Raw genomic sequence first — 19,561 nt, 5'->3', positions numbered from 1 at the left:
TACCAACTGCATAGATGTCAGCCACCTTTGGCTACAAAGGATGTAGTCAACCTGATTTCGGTGTCGACCGTCTGGTGAAGTCCGTGTATGAAGTTGTCTCTTAGGTTGTTGGAAGAGAGTGTTTCTTATGCACAGTGAGTTGTCTTGGCAAAATTCTATCAGCCTACGTCCTGCTTCATTTTGTTCTCCCAGACCATGCTTGCCTGTAATTCCAGGTGCCATCTGACTACCCACCTTAGCATTCCAGTCTCCTGTAATGAAAATAACATCTCTTTTGGGCGTACTATCCAGTAGTTGCTGCAGATCCTCATAGAACTGATCTGCTTCTTCAGCATCTGTGGTTGGGGCGAATATTTGGATCACTGTGATGTTAAATGGCTTACCCTGAATTGGAATTGAGATCATTCTGTCATTTTTTGGATTGTATCCAAGCACTGCTTTAGCCACTTTATTATCAATTATGAAGGCTACTCCATTTCTTCTGCGGTCCTCTTGTCCACAGTAGTAGATCTGGTGGTCATTTGATGTGAAGTGGCCCATTCCAGTCCATTTCAGTTCACTGACACCCAAAATGTCTATATTTAATCTTGACATCTCCCCAATAACCACATCCAGTTTGCCCTGGCTCATAGATCGTACATTCCAGGTTCCTATGGTGTGTTGATCTTTAGAACATCGGATTTGTTGTTCACCACCAGCACCGTCGGCTGCTAGCCATCCTTTCGGCTTTGAGCTAGCTGTGTCATCACATCTGGGGCTAGTTGAACTTATCCTCTGTTTCTCCCCAATAGCATTTTGACCATCTTCTGACCTGGGAGTCCCATCTTCCGATGGTATACTGACATATCTCTGGTTGTACTGATCCATTTAGTTTTCATGGCAAGAATACTGGGGTGGGTAGCCGTTTCCTTCCCCAGGGATCGTATTTAGTCTGACCTCTCTGCCATGACCTTCCTGTCTTGGGTGTCCCTTCACGGTTTAGCTCATGACGTCACTGAGGTGCTCAAGCTCCAGCACCATGACAAGGTAACGATCTCCTTTGCTGGAGATTTTCTCCTGTATGGCATTAATATTGTGTGTAATAAGCAAACTAAATTAAACTTAAAATAATAATAATAAAGCTTAAGTGAGGAAGATTGAATATTGCACATTATTCTTCTTAAAGTTTTATTAATGCTACTACTCAGAATTTTGCCAGCTTTTTAAGTGAACTGAAAAATTGTATCTTAGTAAATGAGGCCTGCCATTTTGGGATAATAACCAGTACAATTAGCAACATTCCAGATGGACTACAATGTTTTCTTCATTACAGAAGAACGGACTGAGACTGCAGTCTTATTCATGTATACTATAGGGTAAATGCCATGTGTTTGGATTGGGCAGTCTGCAGGGGCGGGGGGGGGGGGCAACTGTAGGGGAAGGCTGTTGCTTTCATGATCTGCTTGTAGGCTTCCCAGAAGCATCTGTTTAGCCAGTCTAGGAAGCCGGATGCTAGAATAGATGGCCATTATTCTGATTCAATGGGGCTCTTCTTATGCACTTTAAGAGTCGTTGTGAGATCTTACAGACTTACTGATTTACTGTGGCATAAACTTTCATGGACTAATGGGCTCTAGTCCATGAAAGCTTATGCCACAATTAGGGGTGCTGGAGAAATCCTCAATAGATTCAAATGAGTTCAGATTTCTATGAAACCAACCTGTGGATTCAGCAGCACACCAGCTTTTTCTGAGTCACGCAGATTCCGTGGACTTGTAGAACAGTTTTTCACTTGGGGGGGGATTTGTGCTAATGTACACTTTGTGCTAATGAGCACTTGTTAATGTGGATTAGTGCATTAGCACTATTGTGCTTTTGCGAAATTGCAGATTAGTACAAGTAGAATGAAATTCTGGTTTAAAAAAATCCAGTTCCTTCAGTGAGTGGATGATGGAAGGAAAGACACCTGACAATCCATGAAACACAGATGGAATGAATTTAACAAAATTCGTACATCCCTAGCCATAATAAATCTTATAGTCGTTAAGGTCCCACAAGACTTGCTTTGTGTGTATTTGCTGTAACAAAGTAACATGGCTACCCTTCTGATTGCATACATGTTTATAGGCTATCTTTGCCAGATGCATGAATAACTAATGAGCTGTCAAAGGACTCGGTGTCCTTGTTCAGTTAAAAAATATACACACCATCCTGTATCACTTAACCACATGGGCTTTTGTTGGCTAATTATTAGATAAACATTGATGACTGCAGATGATCCTTGGAGGAATGCTGCATGTGTCAAAGTGTTGTCAAGTTCAGTTTGGAAGATTTATATTTTTCTGTCTTTTCAAAAGCACAGTTCAGCTCAGAAGCACAAATAGCAAGGACATGAGCTTCTCTCCCTCTTTTGCCTACAAAGTAAAAATTCATTCGCATCATGGCATGGGAGAATAATGCTGTGAAACATCCATCTGCTTTATGCAAAACAGGATCATAATCATATTCTGCTAGAAATGATCTGATTGAGCTCACACGAGAAACAAACATGAATTCACTTAAATCCGTGTTTGGGACAATAAACATGGTTATTAAATGTGGTCATATCTGATTTCAGTTACTAATTTTTAGTCTTGAAGTGAATATATTTACATAATTATTGCTCTTTGGCAAGGTAGCATATGTTAAGGACAGCAGCAAATGCAGAAAGCATGCCAGCTATCCTCAGAATTATATGTATATGCTACCTTTCTAGTATGGCCAAATGCAAAGGACAGTTGTATAGAGGAGGGAGTTTTAGCAGGTGCAAATTCTCATGGAAAAGTGAGGGGTGGAATCGCTCTCTACACAGTTATGTAGAGATACAGGAGCCCTTCCCTCCTCATTTGGATGTGATAACCCTAAATCATTTGTCTTAAACTGGTGGCTTAGGACCCACTACTGGACTCCAGACTGACTTAAGGTAGGTTGCAAGAGCAGCACTACCACCATACAAATATATGGTAAAAAAAAAATTAAAATGTGGATCCAAAAACCCATTTTTTATTAAAGATGGATCCATTCTTGTATTAAAGCTAAACCAAACCTCAGGAAACAAGATGTGGGAAACCTCCTTCTAAGTAATACATTATGAAGTGTAACTGAAGTACTGGTAAAATATAGCAAAGGATAACCACTTTTATGTTGAAAGATGGCACATGGCACATTTGCACAGGGGCTGGAAAAATTCTAAGAGCCTAAAAACATAGCATGGTTGCCTTGCCAGGCTGTACTTTTTCAGCCCTGCTTCTCCTCCAGTTCATTTTCCTTACTAAATAGAAAGCTTCTCATTCCTAAAGTGAGGAGAAGCGAACATTAATGCGTGACTAACTGTTTTTGATTGGATAGGTATTGCAGCCCTTTTCTTTTCTAGATGGTGCTGCTGCTGTCGAAAACAGTTCTGAGATGGATGAGGATGATGAGGAGTGTTACTTCTCTCTCCCTAGCCTCCATACCTTGGATTCGGAGGGAAATTGCAACCCCTCAGGAAAGCAGGTCTGTTTCTTGCTTATCTGGAGGTGGTTGGGGGTGTGCATAATTTGTCAGATGTAGTGAGAAGTAACTGGAAAACTGCTAATTCAAATATAGCTGTCAAATGCAGGGATGTGTGGGAGCCCCCCACCCTCCTGGTTAACCTGAAAATGAATTCAAGGGATTAAACTTCAAGAGAGTTTTTAAGCATCCATCCTGAGCACTCAAAATGCCCAATTCCCCCCTTCCTTTCCCAAGCTCCCCACTCCCACATCTACCTCATCCTTCCTTGCCTCTGCTGTTCTCTTGCTCCCTGTCAGAAAGCCTCACCTTGGGGAAGGGGAAGAGAGTGGGATTGGCATCTCTCCATGACTCCAAATCATGCCCTGTATATAATCGCCCATCAGGGATCATAGTTACAAGCCCCAGCAAGGAATAACTCATAGAACTTTCTGTACCACTGTCATGTCCTCCACTGCCTGTTATCTTCTTCCCCTGAGTAAGGATTGATTTTTTTTTCTTGGGGAAGATGGAAGGCACTGCCAGGGCAAGATGTGTAGCAGTAGAGAGGGTTGTGCAAATCCCATTTGGAGTCAGGCTTATCACAAAGAGGGCTTCTGAGCCTTTTCAAGCAGAGGAAGTTTGCTCTCCTCCCTTGCTTTAGCATGCTGATCACATCCCTAATCAAATTGGTTGGTATTTTGAACATTCTTCTGCAGAGGAAGAGACATTTTAAAATTCCAAGTGAAGAATCACACAGCTGTTTTTTAAGCGACTGGATGAGCCCTCGGAGTGTATCCAATCCCTGCAAGCCACACTGCACCCATGTTGTTGGGTGATGTAGTGAAAAATCTAGCTCATCTCCTCCAGCTGTTCAGGTGATGGCCATTTCAGTGGCTATGGCACACAAGGTGTTGAGAGATGTTGCTGGCACATTGTCTTAATGCCTTGGATTTTCCCAAAGTCAAGACTTCACCGGCCTTGTATATAGCTATACAGCAAATGCGATTGACACAGCTTCCATAGTTCCAATATAGGGTGTTAGATATGTATTTCAGGTGGACCCTCCTGAGGTTGATTCAGAAGAACAAGTCGCTCCTTCCCCAGTACTGCAAACCCTAATTCTGTTTGCTCTAGCTACCAGCAGGTACTGATTCCAACTTCCCAGAGTTCAGAGGCATTTCCCAGGCCTGCAGTCTGAAAAAACTTAACCAGATTTGTGAGACAGAGGAAGCAACTCTACCTATGTTAATTATTTTATTATTGTGACGCAGCCTGTGCTTAACCTTCCTTGGTCACACACCACCCCCTGTCACCTGCACTACAGATGGATGGAATTCTGTAGGAGCGATGTCAGTGCCATTCTCTATCATTTGTTACTTCTTCTTTCAGTACTGCCCCCTCTGTCTCTTGTTTGTGAATGGGCTATAGCTCAAGGGTAGAGCATCTGCTTTGCCTGCTGAAGCTTCCAGATTTCTTTCTGGCACATAGGGCTGGGAAAGACCTCTTTCTGGCTCAGTGTAAAGTAGCTTTATATGTTCATAAGTTCAGTACTTCGTATAACAAATATGCCAGGCTGAAAGTCATATTACAGCTGCCACATGAGAGCGGTATCTCCATGGTGATCTGTTCATGTGCAGTGGCTGGATGTGTGGATTAAGTGTTTTTTTTATACCACCACTACCACAAACTTTTCTTTTTGGACACTGCTGGCATGATCAAAATTGGCTGAACCGCATGGTGAGGTGCACAGTTCATAACATGGTTACAGCTGCCAGGAGGAGCAATTTAAAGTACTCTTCATGTAGCGATCTTCACGTGGTGGCCCATAGTGTGTGTCTGCCCTCATGCAATCTTAGGGAAACAAGGAAAATTAGCCTTAGCAGTGCTTTCTCTTTAATGTTATTATATAGAGGGATCTTTGGAAGTTCTTATGTAGTGACAATTAAAACTGGTGGGAATCACCACCACTAGACACTTGATGTCTAATACAGAAATTAGCTTTACATGTGTGGGAAATATTAATGCGAATTATTTATCTTGCATGTGGCAAGGTGCCTGGCATCCTAGTTTGGTCAAATATTAACAGCTGGGGAGGTATCCATTAGTGTATTTGGATAGAAGATAGTCCATTTGCTGACATTACTGTTTTTCGTTTTTTCTATCTATTAGGGCACAAGGCATTTGCATTTTCAGTAGGCATGCCAAATGAATCTTGGGAGAAACTTTTCTTCTTAGGAAATTGGAGAGAGAATCAGCTGTCTTAAAACTGCCAGATCATTAGTGGGTGAATCACAGTGAATCACTTGAAGCAGCAGACACTGGAAAGCAATATCACTCTACAGATGACAGCTTAAGTATTTAGGATCACCATAAAGTTGTTCAAAACATGTTAAAGAAATGTCTCTGACTTCTTTTCTATAGTAGTTTCCTTTATAATCCACTCTTCAATGTGAATTTGAATAATTCTCACTTGAATTTTGCTTGTACACTTTTAACCAAATAACTTTTTTTTCTGGTGCAGAGTGATCATGTGGCAGCCTTTCTTGGAGTGGGTGATACACTAGATTATAACCTTCTAGGGTGGCTACATATGGGCACAAAGGCATCTGGAGGAATGAGCGACTGCAGCATAAAGCTGCATTAAATTCTCCTTTATATCCTCAACTTCTTACATGCATGAGGAGCCTATTCAGGGATTTGGTTAAAATGTAACACTCTCCTCTGGCCTAGTCCTTTCCTGTCACTTCAGGGTACTTCGCATAATGCAAAAGCATTCCTAGTGTCACATGGATATAAACTGAAATGGAGGATTGGGCTAAAAGAAAGTAATACTTGGAATTCCTTTTAAATTCCAAAGACTAATTAGCTAGGAGTTTTCCCTTTGAGTCTTTGGTGAGTTTTAGGTTAAGCTCAGTGCTTACCCAAGATATTCAACTCTGAGGACATGAACAGTACAACTGAGTTCTTTGGTCCATTTGCATTGGTTGGAAACACTGTCCACCCTACCCCTTTGAAGACCAATTAGTTATTATCATATATATGGGCAGGTCATGCCTGCTTTTCAGTAGGGACCCCCAACCCTGGTTCATATGAACAGGATTGAATTCATTGCATGTGTGTGACTAATAGACCAATGCACACACCAATTAGGCCAGAGGACACAGTCTTATACAGACTGTTCTTTGCCTTTAAGAGACTTTAGTCTCCCTCTGAGGCTTGGTGGTGAGGGTGATGGCAAAGTCATGTGAATCTCTAACTTAGAGACCAAGAAGCAGTCAGAATTTGCATAACACACTTCTTTTATTACAGAGATGTCATGAACTAACTTTGGGTTGGATCCGGTGTTGTTGCTCCATGAACATGTTGCTCCTTCCGTTCATGAAAGGAGTTGTGCTCACAGAAGGGAGAACTCTCCTTTGTTAATGGAAGCTCCTTCTATGAACAAAGCAACAATGTTGGATCATCCTGTAAAAGGTTGGTGGTATAAGCAACAGCCTTAGGGCTGGTTTACACAAATATGCTTTACCCATATGCTTTACCAAGCTATGCCCTAGTACAGCCTTCCTCAACCTGGTACTCTCCAGATGTTTTGGATTACAACTCCCAACATTCCTGTCTGTTGGCCATACTAGTGGGAGGGCACCAAGTTGGGGAACCTATGTATAACCAAGCCCTCAGTTGGCTATACATACAGAGGCACCATCTTGTGGTGTTCCTCTTCATTGTCATACCTGGCACTGAATATTGCACATGGTGTGGAATGCTGAGAATTAAGGCATCATTGTACATCAATCTTCTCCAACCTGGTGCCATTGTGATATGTTGGACTGCAGTTCTCAGCATCCCCAGCCAGCATGGCCAAGGATGCTGGGAGTTCAACACATCAGGACAGCACCAGGTTGGAGAAGGCTGTTTTACATCTTAAATAGAAATCAGCACATGTTGCTTGCCAATAATATAGGAAAGAGACTGCAGTGCTGTAGCTAGTTAAGGGACTCCCACTGAAATCAGTGAGACTGAAGCATTTGCAACTGGCTTCAGGATTGCTGATGAAGTATTTATATAAAAAAAGAAAATGAATGGGTTGATGATTTAATGAACTCTTTATGTATAAATGTAAAAGGGGGGAGCAGGGAGAAACAAAGCCAGATTCTCAAAAGGATGGGGCTTAACTGGCTGGCTTAGGTTACAGCATTACCATGAAAGTTTATGGGATCAGAATGGAAGTAAAACAGAATGTAGCTGAACAATGGATTGCTGTAATACAAAAAGGTCAGTGACATTACAGGTAGTAGTAACAAAAACAACTGGATCTAGAATTGGAGTGACTACAATTAGATGTTGTGTTCAGTTTGGAACTTTGAAAAAAAATTTCAGAGAAGTTGCCATACTGGAAATGAAGGATGAAGCTGCAAGGATGAAAAATGATATCCTGTGTAGAAGGTACATGATGTCCTTTCATTGCTCCGATATATCCTCTCTGTTTAGATCGGACAACTGACAAAAAAGGGAAAAAAAGGTTGAGTCTGTCTTGATAACCTTTATTTTGAAGTCATCTGAAGTAATATGTTTCTGAAGGCCTTTCTCAGACTCATGTTCTTTCATATTTCCTAAAACAATCAGTTTATGTCTGGTGTTATTTCCTATAGGAAATCTTATGTCTGTGTAGAAACCTGTTGCTGCATTCAACATGAATCATGCCCATTTCTGTTGTATTTGTCCCAGGTTTTGATAGTTCACCCAGTGTTCATATTCAGCTATCTAAGGAATTTTCAGGCAGTGGTGAGAGAGTGAATATGTCCACATACTGAGCGCTGTCCTGCTTCTCAGGCTTAGAAGTAGCAGAAGCAATTATATTAGAGCCAGAAGACTTCCATAGATTTATTGAGTAGGAAAGACTCAATTTAGCTCCTTGGTGGTCTGCACCTACTTGGAAGCGCAGGGAGTGGGGCGCATCATTGTGTAACTTCATGGATGTGTTCAGAGCTGCAGTTCATGTTTGGAATGCAGGCATTTGATAAACAACTTAGAAAGGTGGTTGTTTAGTCACCTCTACCTTCTCCTGCCAATCCCCTATTGTGCATTGAAATTTCTTTCCGTAGATGTGATGAGAGCTGGAAGGAATGATGCTAGTCTTAATACAAACATACAGTCACAGCTGTGTACAGCAGTAAGAATTCCTTAATGTCATTTACTGGGATTGTTGGACTGCATAGATTCCTGGCTGATGCACTATGTGTTCTAGCGAACAGGTCAGCTGATACAGTTTTATCAAATGTTCATGCAGTTAAAGCCACAGAAATATGAGACTGATCCAATTATTGCCAAGCAGAATTAAGCTGAGAGATACGATTCACAGTGTTGTTTTTGAAAAGTAATCTCCTCCTAACGTATGGCTTTCTGGAATTTCTATGCTATGGCACTGAGTACTGCAAACTGAGTGCAAGACAGCAAAACTATGAAAATAAGCATGTACCTTTTAATGCATTGAGAGTGGGGCCGTGGGAATGGTATCAACAGATACTGTATTGTTGCTGGTTAACTATGCACAAATCAGAATTTATAGTACAGAGGAACTAAAGAACAAGACAAACATAGACTACCTAATGACAACATATAACTATTGAGTGCTGAGATCACTTCAAATATGCAAAATAAATAAAATGTTTTCTTAATTTGTATAAAATTAGGAGGGTCCATTGTAATGATTCACATTTTATAAATGAGGAACCAAGATTCAGGGATACCATTTGTCAAGCTGAGTGGTGGCCAACCTGCCTGAATCTAAACTACAGAGTACACACTATGCACACTATGATCCTGTTCAGATGCACATTGGGGCAGGGTGGTTAGGCTAACCACAGTGCAGGGTGGTTAGTGCTAACCACTGCAAGATCCCCGGCCGCACATGCAGCTAACCATGGCCCACAGCGTGGTTAGCCTAACCACTCTCTAACCACCCTCCCTCCTGCAGTCCTCCCACCGCTCCCTCATGCATCCCAGCAGCCTCAGTGGCTCACACGATAGGAGCGGGGCTGCTGATGGGTGTTTGTGACTACTAGGATTTATTTACTAGGATTTATTTAAATTTTTCAGGAGCCAAGCCAGCCAATTTATTTCTCATCCAAATAATCTCAAATAAAATAAATTCTTCAATTAATTTGCACCCTGCCCCAGATCATCCCCAGCCGGGGGAAGGGGGATCTAAGTGTAATTGCCATGCAGGGAGAGATTTTGGTCGGGAGGGTGTTGCAGGATGTGAGGAGGGGAGAGTGAATCCTTCCCTTCTTAGCTGCAATCCCCCTTGAACAACATCCCCTGCATGGCAATTAAACTAAGAAAAAACCTTTAATTGGCACTAATGGACACTTGGGGTTTTAGGGAATAGATCCTGGGCCCCAGGAAATATTCGTGGCTGGAGCCCCATGGGCCCAGGGATAGCAGTATGCTGTGAGGCATAAAAGGTAAAGGTGTCCCCAACCAGTCGTGTCCGACTCTAGGGTGCGGTACTCATCCCCGTTTCTAAGCCGAAGAGCCAGCGCTGTCCGAAGATGCTTCTGTGGTCATGTGGCCAGCATGACTGAACACCGAGGTGCACGGAATGCTGTTACCTTTCCTGCCGAGGCGGTGCCTATTTATCTACTTGCAATTTCTTGCTTTTGAACTGCTAGGTTGGCAGAAGCTGGGACTGAAGACGGGAGCTCACTCCGTCACGCGGCACTCGGGTCTCGAACTGCTGACCTGCTGACCTTCCAGTCTGCAGTTCAGCGTCTTAACCACTGAGCCACCACGGCCCTGCTGTGAGGCATACCTGCTCGTTATTCAGTGTGATTAGGTACAGCTAATTGGAACCTCTGTGTTCAGAAGCAGTATGACACTGAATACCAGTTGGTGGGTGCCCATAGCAAGGAAGAGATGTTGCCTTCATGTTCTGCTGGGGGGCTTCCAGAAAGCATCTAGCTCAGGGGTGAGCAACTTGTGGCTCGCCAGATGTTTTAGCCTACAACTCCCATCAGTCCTAGCCAGTATAGCTAATGGTGAGGGAGTTGGAGGTGAAAACATCTGGAGGGCTACATGTTGCCCACCTCTGATCCAGCTGGACATTGGGACACGGTATGCTGGACTAGATGGACCTTTTGGAATGATCCAGCAGAGCTGTCTTTATGTTCTATCAGGCTTACATGTATGCTAATTTTCACATTATTGTCATAGAGATTAGTAAGTATGTGAACTGTAGAAAGTAAGAATCACTCTTGTTTGATTATTGCTCTGTTTTTATTTACATTTTCCTGTTCTAGTGCTTAACTCTGGCTTAATGGATTTTTGTGTCATGTAGTTCATGTTTTTTCAAAATCTCAGAAACTAATGATGCTAGTGAAAATTTTCCTTCTCCTAAATCCTCAATTGTCACTTTTCCACAGGTTACTTGACTCCTAACATCCACAACCCTCCAAACTGTTCTAAGGAGGATGCGCATTATTTCTAGGGAATGTCTCTTATTTCAGAGCGCCACCGTAAAGTTGCAAAGAGTCACAGACAGCAGCTCTGTGCAACTGATGTCCTGTAGTTCCATGGTCTTCTCTTTTTACATACTGTGGCCTGAAAAGCTTTCTGCAGTTCACAAATCTAAACCCAAAGGATCCCACACTATCATTGCAAACTCCACTTCTGCCGAATACACATCATACATACTTCCTCAGAAATCCTGTTATTCCACATGCCCTATTTTATCTTCAAACTATCCCACTCCCTTAAGTGTCCTCAAGTATGAGACATGCCAAGCTCCTTGCTAGTTTGAAGCCTCCAACAACTTCTACATCACAGCCTACGGTACCACTAGTACTTCAGCTACCACAGTTCTACCTAAAGTACGTCTTTTGTGCAAATTGTTTCCAGTTAGCAATAAATCGCAAGTGCATCCTTTGTGTTTATGACAGTGAGTGATTTGGGGTTTTTTAACCAATGAATATCGTTTCGTAAAAGTTAATAACAAATATATTGATTAGCTCCTACTTTTATCAGAGTCTAAAGGCTGTTTTTCCTCTCTGGTGTCAGTTAGAGAAGTTTTGTTTTTGTTTTGACTTGTATTTATGGAGTTGGGGGCTGTGATTACAATATTGATTCCACCTTCCTTCCCTAGTTCCAGCATATCTTATTTACTGTGATTTCACACTCTTGTGAGTCTGCCTGCCATTATCTTCTCTTAAACTGTTTTTCAGGGTGGGGGAGGAAAAATTATCATCTAAAATTTGAGAGGGAAGAGAAAGTAGCAGACTGTGTTTAAGGAACATGTACCCTTTTACTTGGGAGCGATCTCCCTACTGAGTATCACTTGTCCTTAGGAACTGCATTGGAAAATAACTCTGCGTTTCCCTGCTTTAGGAGCCAGTACTGCCTTTGTGATGTCAGCAAGCATTGCTCCCACCCTAACACTCACTTCTGACCTATTTGTATTACTAGCAACCAGTAAAGGGCAAAGACTGCCGTTCTTAACAGGCAAAGAAAATGTGCGGGCAAAGGAATAGAGCAACAATCAGCACAACTGCTGCCTTGAAAACACAGCTGTGCAACAGTACATGAGCTGGGTGACAGAGATGAGGAGCCCAAAGAATGGAGAGAGGAAGGAAGCCTAGGGCCAAAAGGAACAAAGGTTGGGCAAAATCAGCTGGGAAGGGGCATTTTTATGTATCTCAGTCAGTTGGGCCTTCCATTTCTTAGTTTGTCACCTTTTATAATCGGTTTTATTGAGGCTGTGATTTTGTGTTAATGGTCTGTTGACTAGAATACATGCACTACTGCTTTGAAGGAGTTGTGGCTGACAGATTCTGATCTACTCATGTGTCTTTTATGGCCACTTTTCCATAGCAGCCCCACCATATTGTGGGCATATCGATCATGTATAGATATTTCCAGATGGTTAGATTCCAGGAAATGCTCACATCCCATCCTTGAAGATATGGAAATGCCGCGGAGTCTTCATGGAGGATGAAACTGGATGGCATGCATAGTACTTGAGAGAATCAGGCTCCAGTGGCATATTCTGCTGGATTCATGCGGCTCCATAAAGGATTGTTCCTACAGTGCAAACTTATTTCCTTTACAATTCTCTCGAAAGAATTACAGAGGTCCTTTGCATATAGAAAATGGATGCATCGCAGATCTCTGACATATGCTTTATATCTCTGCAAGTACAAATGTGCTGAGGCCAATCAGTTACAAAGCTCGCAACTTAACTCTTCAGGCTGTTGTAATGGAGAGAAAGGAGAGGGGAGGGGAGAGGCATCTCTGAATGAATGGCAATCACATTGATCAGGGAGAAAAGTCAACTTCAACTTTGTTATTATTCTGACAGCCTTTTGTTCTGCTGGTTTCCATTGTGCAGTTCATCTTATGTGTCATTTTATTCATGTCTCTATCTTGTCTTCAGCTCGTAAGCAAGAGATTATCAAGGTTACTGAGCAACTGATTGAAGCCATCAATAATGGGGATTTTGAAGCCTACACGTAAGTTGCATCCTCCCCCCTCCTTGAGAAAACGGGTACAAATGCTTGTAGGCATTAAAGGCTATATCTAGTGTCTGGTTGCAACCGGTTGTACATCTGTGAGAAAGGCGAATTCCTTAAATGTTAATACCCAGGCAAGTATTAAAATAATCCTTATATGCTTTGTGGAAGAGCAGATGCTGAAGTCCCAGGTAGAAGGACCAGGAAAGGTCTCTGCCTGACACCTTGGAGAGCCTCTGAGTCAGGATAGAGCAGCCTTGCCCTACCTCCAACACATTACATTTATTATATTGTTATACTGCCCCATAGCTGAAGATCTTTGGGTGGTTCACAAAAATTAAAAACCATTAAAAATACATTATATAAAGTGCAAAACCATGCTGCCAAATTCATGAGAGAATAGGGCAGTTTTAACCTGGTGTCGAAAAGAAAACAATGTTGGTGCCAGGCAAGCCTCATCACAGAGATCATTCTATAATTGGGGTGCCACCACCGAGGAGGCCCTCATGTGATAGGAGTTGTAGTTCAACACATCTGGAAGGCATCAGGTTGGGAGAGGAATGAGTCAAAAGTACTGGGATAAATGCAGCAAAGGTTTGGCTCAGTGTAAATACTTTCATATATTCTATGTCCAAAATTTTTCCACTGTCTGACATTGCCACAGCATATGTGTGATGATTGTCCCACCTTCTCCACCCCTCCAATAAGTAATACTAAGAGATAAGTCTGCACTGAAAATATTCAAGGCTACTGTATAATTCTTGATGTTTAATAGTCCCTGGGCAAGATCTCAAGACACTTTGCTTGAAGCTGGCAGGCATTTTTCCTCCACTTCCATAATACTAGTACCCAGAGTCATCCCATGAAGCTGATTGGTGGGAGATTCAGTACAGAAAAAAGGAAGTACTTTTTCATAGAGCGCATAGTCAAACTATGGAATTTGCTACCACAAAATATAGTGATGGCCACCAATTTGGATGGCTTTATAAGGGGGTTAGACAAGTTCCTGGAGGAGAAGGCTATCAAGGACATTAGTCCTGATGACTCCATGCTACCTCCAGTATCAGAGGCAGTATGCCTATGTACACCAGTTGCTGGGGAATATGGGCAGGAGGGTGCTGTTGCACTCATGTCCTGCTTTCACGACAGCTGGTTGGCCACTGTGTGAACAGAATGCTGGACTAGATGGACCCTTGGTCCAATCCAGCATGGCTCTTCTTACGTTTTTATAAAGCTAATAAGGTCTGGGTCTGTTTAGCAGTGGGGCAACTAGGTAATTTTAGACCATGGACTTAATGGCCTTATGGGGGTGGAGGCTTTAATCAGACATATTAATTCAGTTGTGACGCACACAACTAATATTTCTCTTCTTTCTCCCCTCCCCCACTATTATATGCTTTACAATTGCTTCTACATTCCTGATATGTAAGAGCAAAAAGAAACAAGCAGACAAAACCGTTTGCCAACCTTGATTTTTTTAAAAAACAATACAGCCAACATGTGAAATTTTGCCTTTTAAACTCACTCATATCATAGTGCTATCATAATTGCAGGTATAAAATGGAGTTTGCTTCCGCTGCCCTGATGCTATAAACACATTTACTTACCATACTTTATGTATGTATTTATTTACAACATTTGTATACCTCTCCACATCTAAACAGATTCCAGAGCAGTGAACAACAAGAGATAAAATGAGCAAAAGATAAGAAGAATGAAACATGATATTAAAATTATTCTTTAAAAAACAGAGTGTCAATAAAACCAAGGCTGGTTAACCAAGGAAGTCTTCCTGGAAAAGAGCTGTTTTCAGGAAGCACCAAAAACAACCTAGTGTTGGCGCCTGCCTGACCTCCAGAGGCAGAAAGCTCCGTAAGAAGGGAGCCTCCACACTGAAGGCTCTTCCCCTGGTGGACTCCAGTTGGGACATAGGTCCATGTGAAACCACCAGGAGCATGCCCTCTGGTGACCTCAGTGATCAGGCAGGTTGGTAAGGGGGAAGGCATTCTCTCTCAGGTTTTCCTGGTCCCAAGTTGTTTAGGGCTTTGTAAACTAGTACTGAAACCTTAAACCTGGCCCAGTAGCGATTGGGCAGCCAGTGCAGTTCCCTCAGCAAAGGAGTTGCATGCTGAAAGGGGGCAGCTCCCAGTAACAGCCGAGCTGCTGTGTTCTGCACTAACTCCAGCTTCCAGAGCAGCCTTAAGCCCCACATAGAGCACATTGCAGTAATCCAGTCTTGAGGTTATTAGTGCCTATACCACTGTGGCCAAGCTATCCCTGTAGCCTTAACTGGCGAACCAGCCGAAGCTGGTAAAAGGCATGGCCATTTGGGCCCTCAGTGACAGTGATGGATCTAGGAGCACCCCCAGACCACAAACTTGATCTTTCAGAGGAGTGCAACCCTGTCCAGAACAGGCAATGAGCCTATCTCCCGGGCCCAGGAACCACTCACCCACAGGGCTTCCGTCTTGCAATAAATTTCAATAAGCAATTGCACTCTAAGCATTCAGACTATTATAAGAAATAAACTACTCTTAAATTAGCTGTGTAGGAGTGTTATAGAAAGACATTCAGACAAAATATGCAAGTTATCAATATCATAGGTAAGTCCAGCAAAAAGGACCCTAATGTTGTCTACTGTATTATGCCGTACTCTTTTCTAGCTATCACTTTGCAGTCTAAATTCTATTATGTTATCAATTATATTATCAATCTATTACGAAGAAACATTTTTGACTGGGTCTAAATACAGTTCAGTAACCCAGCCCTAACCCAAAACCTTTAAGCTGGGGCAGACCACCCATGTGTGCCTGCAGGAGCACATGGGCTTGCTGGCACATCCTTAACCCAGTCAGGATCACGTGGAAGTTCCAGTGTTCGGGGCCACAACCACCTTGTGAGAGCTGTGCATGCAGCCACTGCGTCTTGCATAGTTGCAGCAGCCCTTTTCTAATCTGCCACAGACATGGAAATTGCTGCAGTCTGACTGGGTTGCAAGCCCACCAGAAGCCATATAAGCTATCATGTGGGAGTGCCTGAATCCAGCTGCAGTTGACACCAATTAAGATACAAATATATTTACCATTTATTCATTGACATCTGCAAAATCGGTCCACAGAGCTCAGCATCACAGCTTAATGTATTATGATGATTCCACTGAATTTTCAAGTGGACAGCCTGGTACTCCACTTAATGAATCTTTAATCTAGTCTGCATAGCTACCGCAGTGAGATTTTTGTTTCCCTACAGGAAGATCTGTGATCCAGGCCTTACCTCATTTGAACCTGAAGCTCTGGGAAATCTTGTAGAGGGGATGGATTTCCACCGGTTTTACTTTGAAAATGGTATGCTTTTCTTGATGTTTATGTCTTTCAAATTTATAATTTGAAATGACTGCTATGGAGCTGCATAATTCAAACTGTCATTCAAATAATTTTAGGCATGTCTTAAAAGAACCTGGTAGGTATCAGGCCCCAGCTATCGGAAAGGTTGTGTTCATTCTGTCGCATTTGTACTCTGGATTTGTTTTATCAAATGTGAAAAACATTCAGTCATCCCCTTAGGCTTAAAAACTAGCATGGGGTAACCTGAAACTTTTGGAGGCCATATAGGCCACAATTCAGTCTCTCTCCAAAATATTCATGCACCCAGGGGAACTTTGGACCTTATTTTGTGAACAGAAAACTGCCTTTGAAACTGAATTTCAGAAATGGCCTAGCTCTATGCAAGGCCGGGACCCCACCCCCAAGCATCCTTGCATCCCCAGCTACCTCAGAGATGTTTGCACATTGAGTGCAAAGCTCCATATAGGGGCTTATAAACACGTTCAGCCAAATGCACTTACATAGCTCAAGAACAGTGATAAGGCAGGGCTTTCACCCAAACCTGCTTACACATCCCTATGCAGACCGTTACGTTCAACACATAAAAGTGTCTGAGGTAGCTGGGCACATGGGGATGCTTGTGGGTGGGGCATGCATGCTCACGCACATCCTGCCACCTATTGGCTGTAACAGTGTTGCAGCCCTTAACTAATGTGGCAAGGGAAGCTGCTGTTTGAGAATGGCTTGTCTCTAGGAACATAGGAAGCTGCTTTTATACCTAGTCATGCTATTTGTCTGTCTCACCCGGTATTGTCTGTTCTTACTGGCAGCAGCTGTTCAGGGCCTCAGGTATTTATTTCTATTCATTTTAGTTATTTCTAACATTTATTAGTCACCCTTTAGCTAGATGCTCTCTCTCTTCACAGCACTGGTTACCTGATTCTTTTAACTGGAGATGCCAGGAAATGAACCTGGGTACCTTCTGCATGGACTATGGTCCCTCCTGTCCAGATTGTATAATGGGGGTTCCTGTGTAGCAGTGGTGCCATTCAGGGAGGGTGGAGGTATACAGTGTTTCAGATTACATGTGATTATTTCTCAGGAGCATCTATATATCCTTTTCTGGATGTTACAATGTGGTGAAATGAAAATGAGGAAGCAGAGGAGGGTGGCATCACAACTGTAGGCTCTGGCCCTGACCTACACTCATTCGTTTTAATGTCTGAAATTACCCTATGTGTGTAGATGTTTCTCTGTGCATTGGGAACTTTCCATTGCAGTGCTGCCTCTCTGCCTATGTGTGTTTGTTACACCACATTATTACATCTGAAAAGGTCTCTCTCCTTCTCTCTGTCTATAAAAAAATGAAGCAAATAGCCAAGTGTTCCCCACCGCAATAGGAAACTAAAATGCTGCTGCTACAGTACATTAGAATATCAAATAATTGATTCATATATATATATCTGTAGCATTTGTATCATGCCTCTCCTACATAGAACTCAAGGTGGTAGACGTGGGATAATACTATTTTGTCCTCTCAACAACTCTGTGAAGTAGGCTAGAGAGATGGTGACTTGCACAAGGCAGGGAGCTTCATAAAAACACTTCATGCCTTTAGTGACCCTGTGGAGAACTTTATCCTAGCACTACCACACCATACGGGAGCTTTTGCTTCCAGCGCTGCCACCACCTGTGGGAAAGAGCCTCACCTTCACTCAGGTTTCCCACTGCTAACATCCACCACCTGTGGGGAAAGTGACCTCACCTCTTTGGTTTCTTTTTACAGAAGTTTCTTTTACAGGGCCTAAGGAACACCCTGCCACTATAAGTCAAGGTTGACCCTTTTCCGCTGCCACCAGTTATCTTAAAATATTTTAAAACCTCCTAGTAGCTTGGTATAAGAGGCTTAGGTATGAAGTGACCAATACTAGAGGCTATTATCATGAACTATTAAACAGGTTGTTTATTAAAGGGATATTTTGTACGTAAGGGAATAGACTGTTGTTCAAATTATATAACTGGAATGTTTAAACATACTTAAATTAAATATCCTTGGTTGCTATACCTAATAAGAGAGTCTTCCCTGCTAATAAGCTCTCAATAGCGCCCCCCCCCCATCTAATTTCCCTAAACTCTATCCCAGACAGTCTCTCACAACCTTGATAACAACCTTGGTCTTCCTCAGCCTTCAGCCTCTCCTGTTGCCTCTGGCTCTTGGGATAATGATATAGTATCAGGGATCCCTTGCTGAAGTCCCCTCTGGTCAGACCTCTAACTGAATCCCCCTGGTTCTGGACTCTGCTGCCTGCCTGAAATATCACCACCACCTCACAGCCTACCCTCTTGCTCTGCACAGCCACCAGCTTTGGATTCCAAGTCCCCCTCCGTCCCTTTCAAACTGGTCTTCTCTTTTCCCAGCTCTGAGCACTGCTCCCTTCAGCGAATCACCAGTAATGCATTATTCATTCCCCAACTGCCTCTATCTCTAAGGGCAAAATCCTATGCAAGTTTAGACGGAAAAAGTCTTACAATTCGCAGTATTCCCCAGCCAGCCATGTTGGCTGGTGAATGCTGGGAGTTGTAGGACTTTTTTTTTTCCATCTAAGCATGCATAGGATTGTGCCCTAACAGACTTTTCCCTGACCTTTTAAAAACTCCTGGCCAATTATGTTCCGTATCGAACTTCTAACTGCCAATCATCTTTGCTGACCCACCTAACTGATGGAAGCAAAGGTAACCCCTATACATTTTAAACACCCTAAAGCCTCCCTTCATAAGCCACCATAACCAAGCCTACCACAACTGTTTAAGACTTCATACCCAGTAACAAAGCTAGACCTGTAGTCTACTGAGTTACATTATAGCCACATGGAGGTCACACACAGTTTTTAAACATAACAAAATATAGTCATGTACACAGCATTTATCCATAAACCCTCTCCAAATTAACTGTGAAGCTGGCACACCAATGTAACTGTACACTCCCAGAGGCCATTATGCTAAATTAATATGGGGTAATAGTCGTAATAAATATTGTGTTGGTTTAAAAAAATAATGTAAATATTATTGTCCCTGTTAACTGGAATGTGAGATGTTCCTTAGCCCTATTCAGGCATGTGCCTGCTCGTGTGTAGGGCTAAACTGGTAAGGAGGACTTGTCAGGGTTTGCAGCCATGGGAACTCTGTGTGTTCAGCTGAATGCACTTACAGACCCCCTCTTCAGACCATGAAGGTCTAACTAAA

General features: G+C 42.6%; 1 protein-coding gene across 9 annotated transcripts in view; it reads left to right on the top strand.

Moving 5' to 3' along the window:
* Window positions 1-19,561, top strand: part of CAMK2D (calcium/calmodulin dependent protein kinase II delta) — a 201,286-nt gene that overhangs the window by 174,922 nt on the left and 6,803 nt on the right. For all 9 annotated transcript variants that reach the window (XM_084855888.1, XM_084855890.1, XM_084855885.1 and 6 more), the window contains 2 exons: window positions 12,920-12,995; window positions 16,245-16,339. In XM_084855888.1, the coding sequence (XP_084712014.1) occupies window positions 12,920-12,995; window positions 16,245-16,339 (171 nt within the window). The remainder of the gene's footprint in view (window positions 1-12,919; window positions 12,996-16,244; window positions 16,340-19,561) is intronic.

The sequence above is a fragment of the Heloderma suspectum genome, chromosome 5, assembly GCF_057233095.1.
Source record: "Heloderma suspectum isolate Gila_16-S chromosome 5, 16-S_ref, whole genome shotgun sequence".
NCBI lineage: Eukaryota > Metazoa > Chordata > Lepidosauria > Squamata > Helodermatidae > Heloderma > Heloderma suspectum.
Note: the sequence above shows the minus strand (reverse complement) of the source record. Positions and strands in the feature narration are given on the sequence as shown.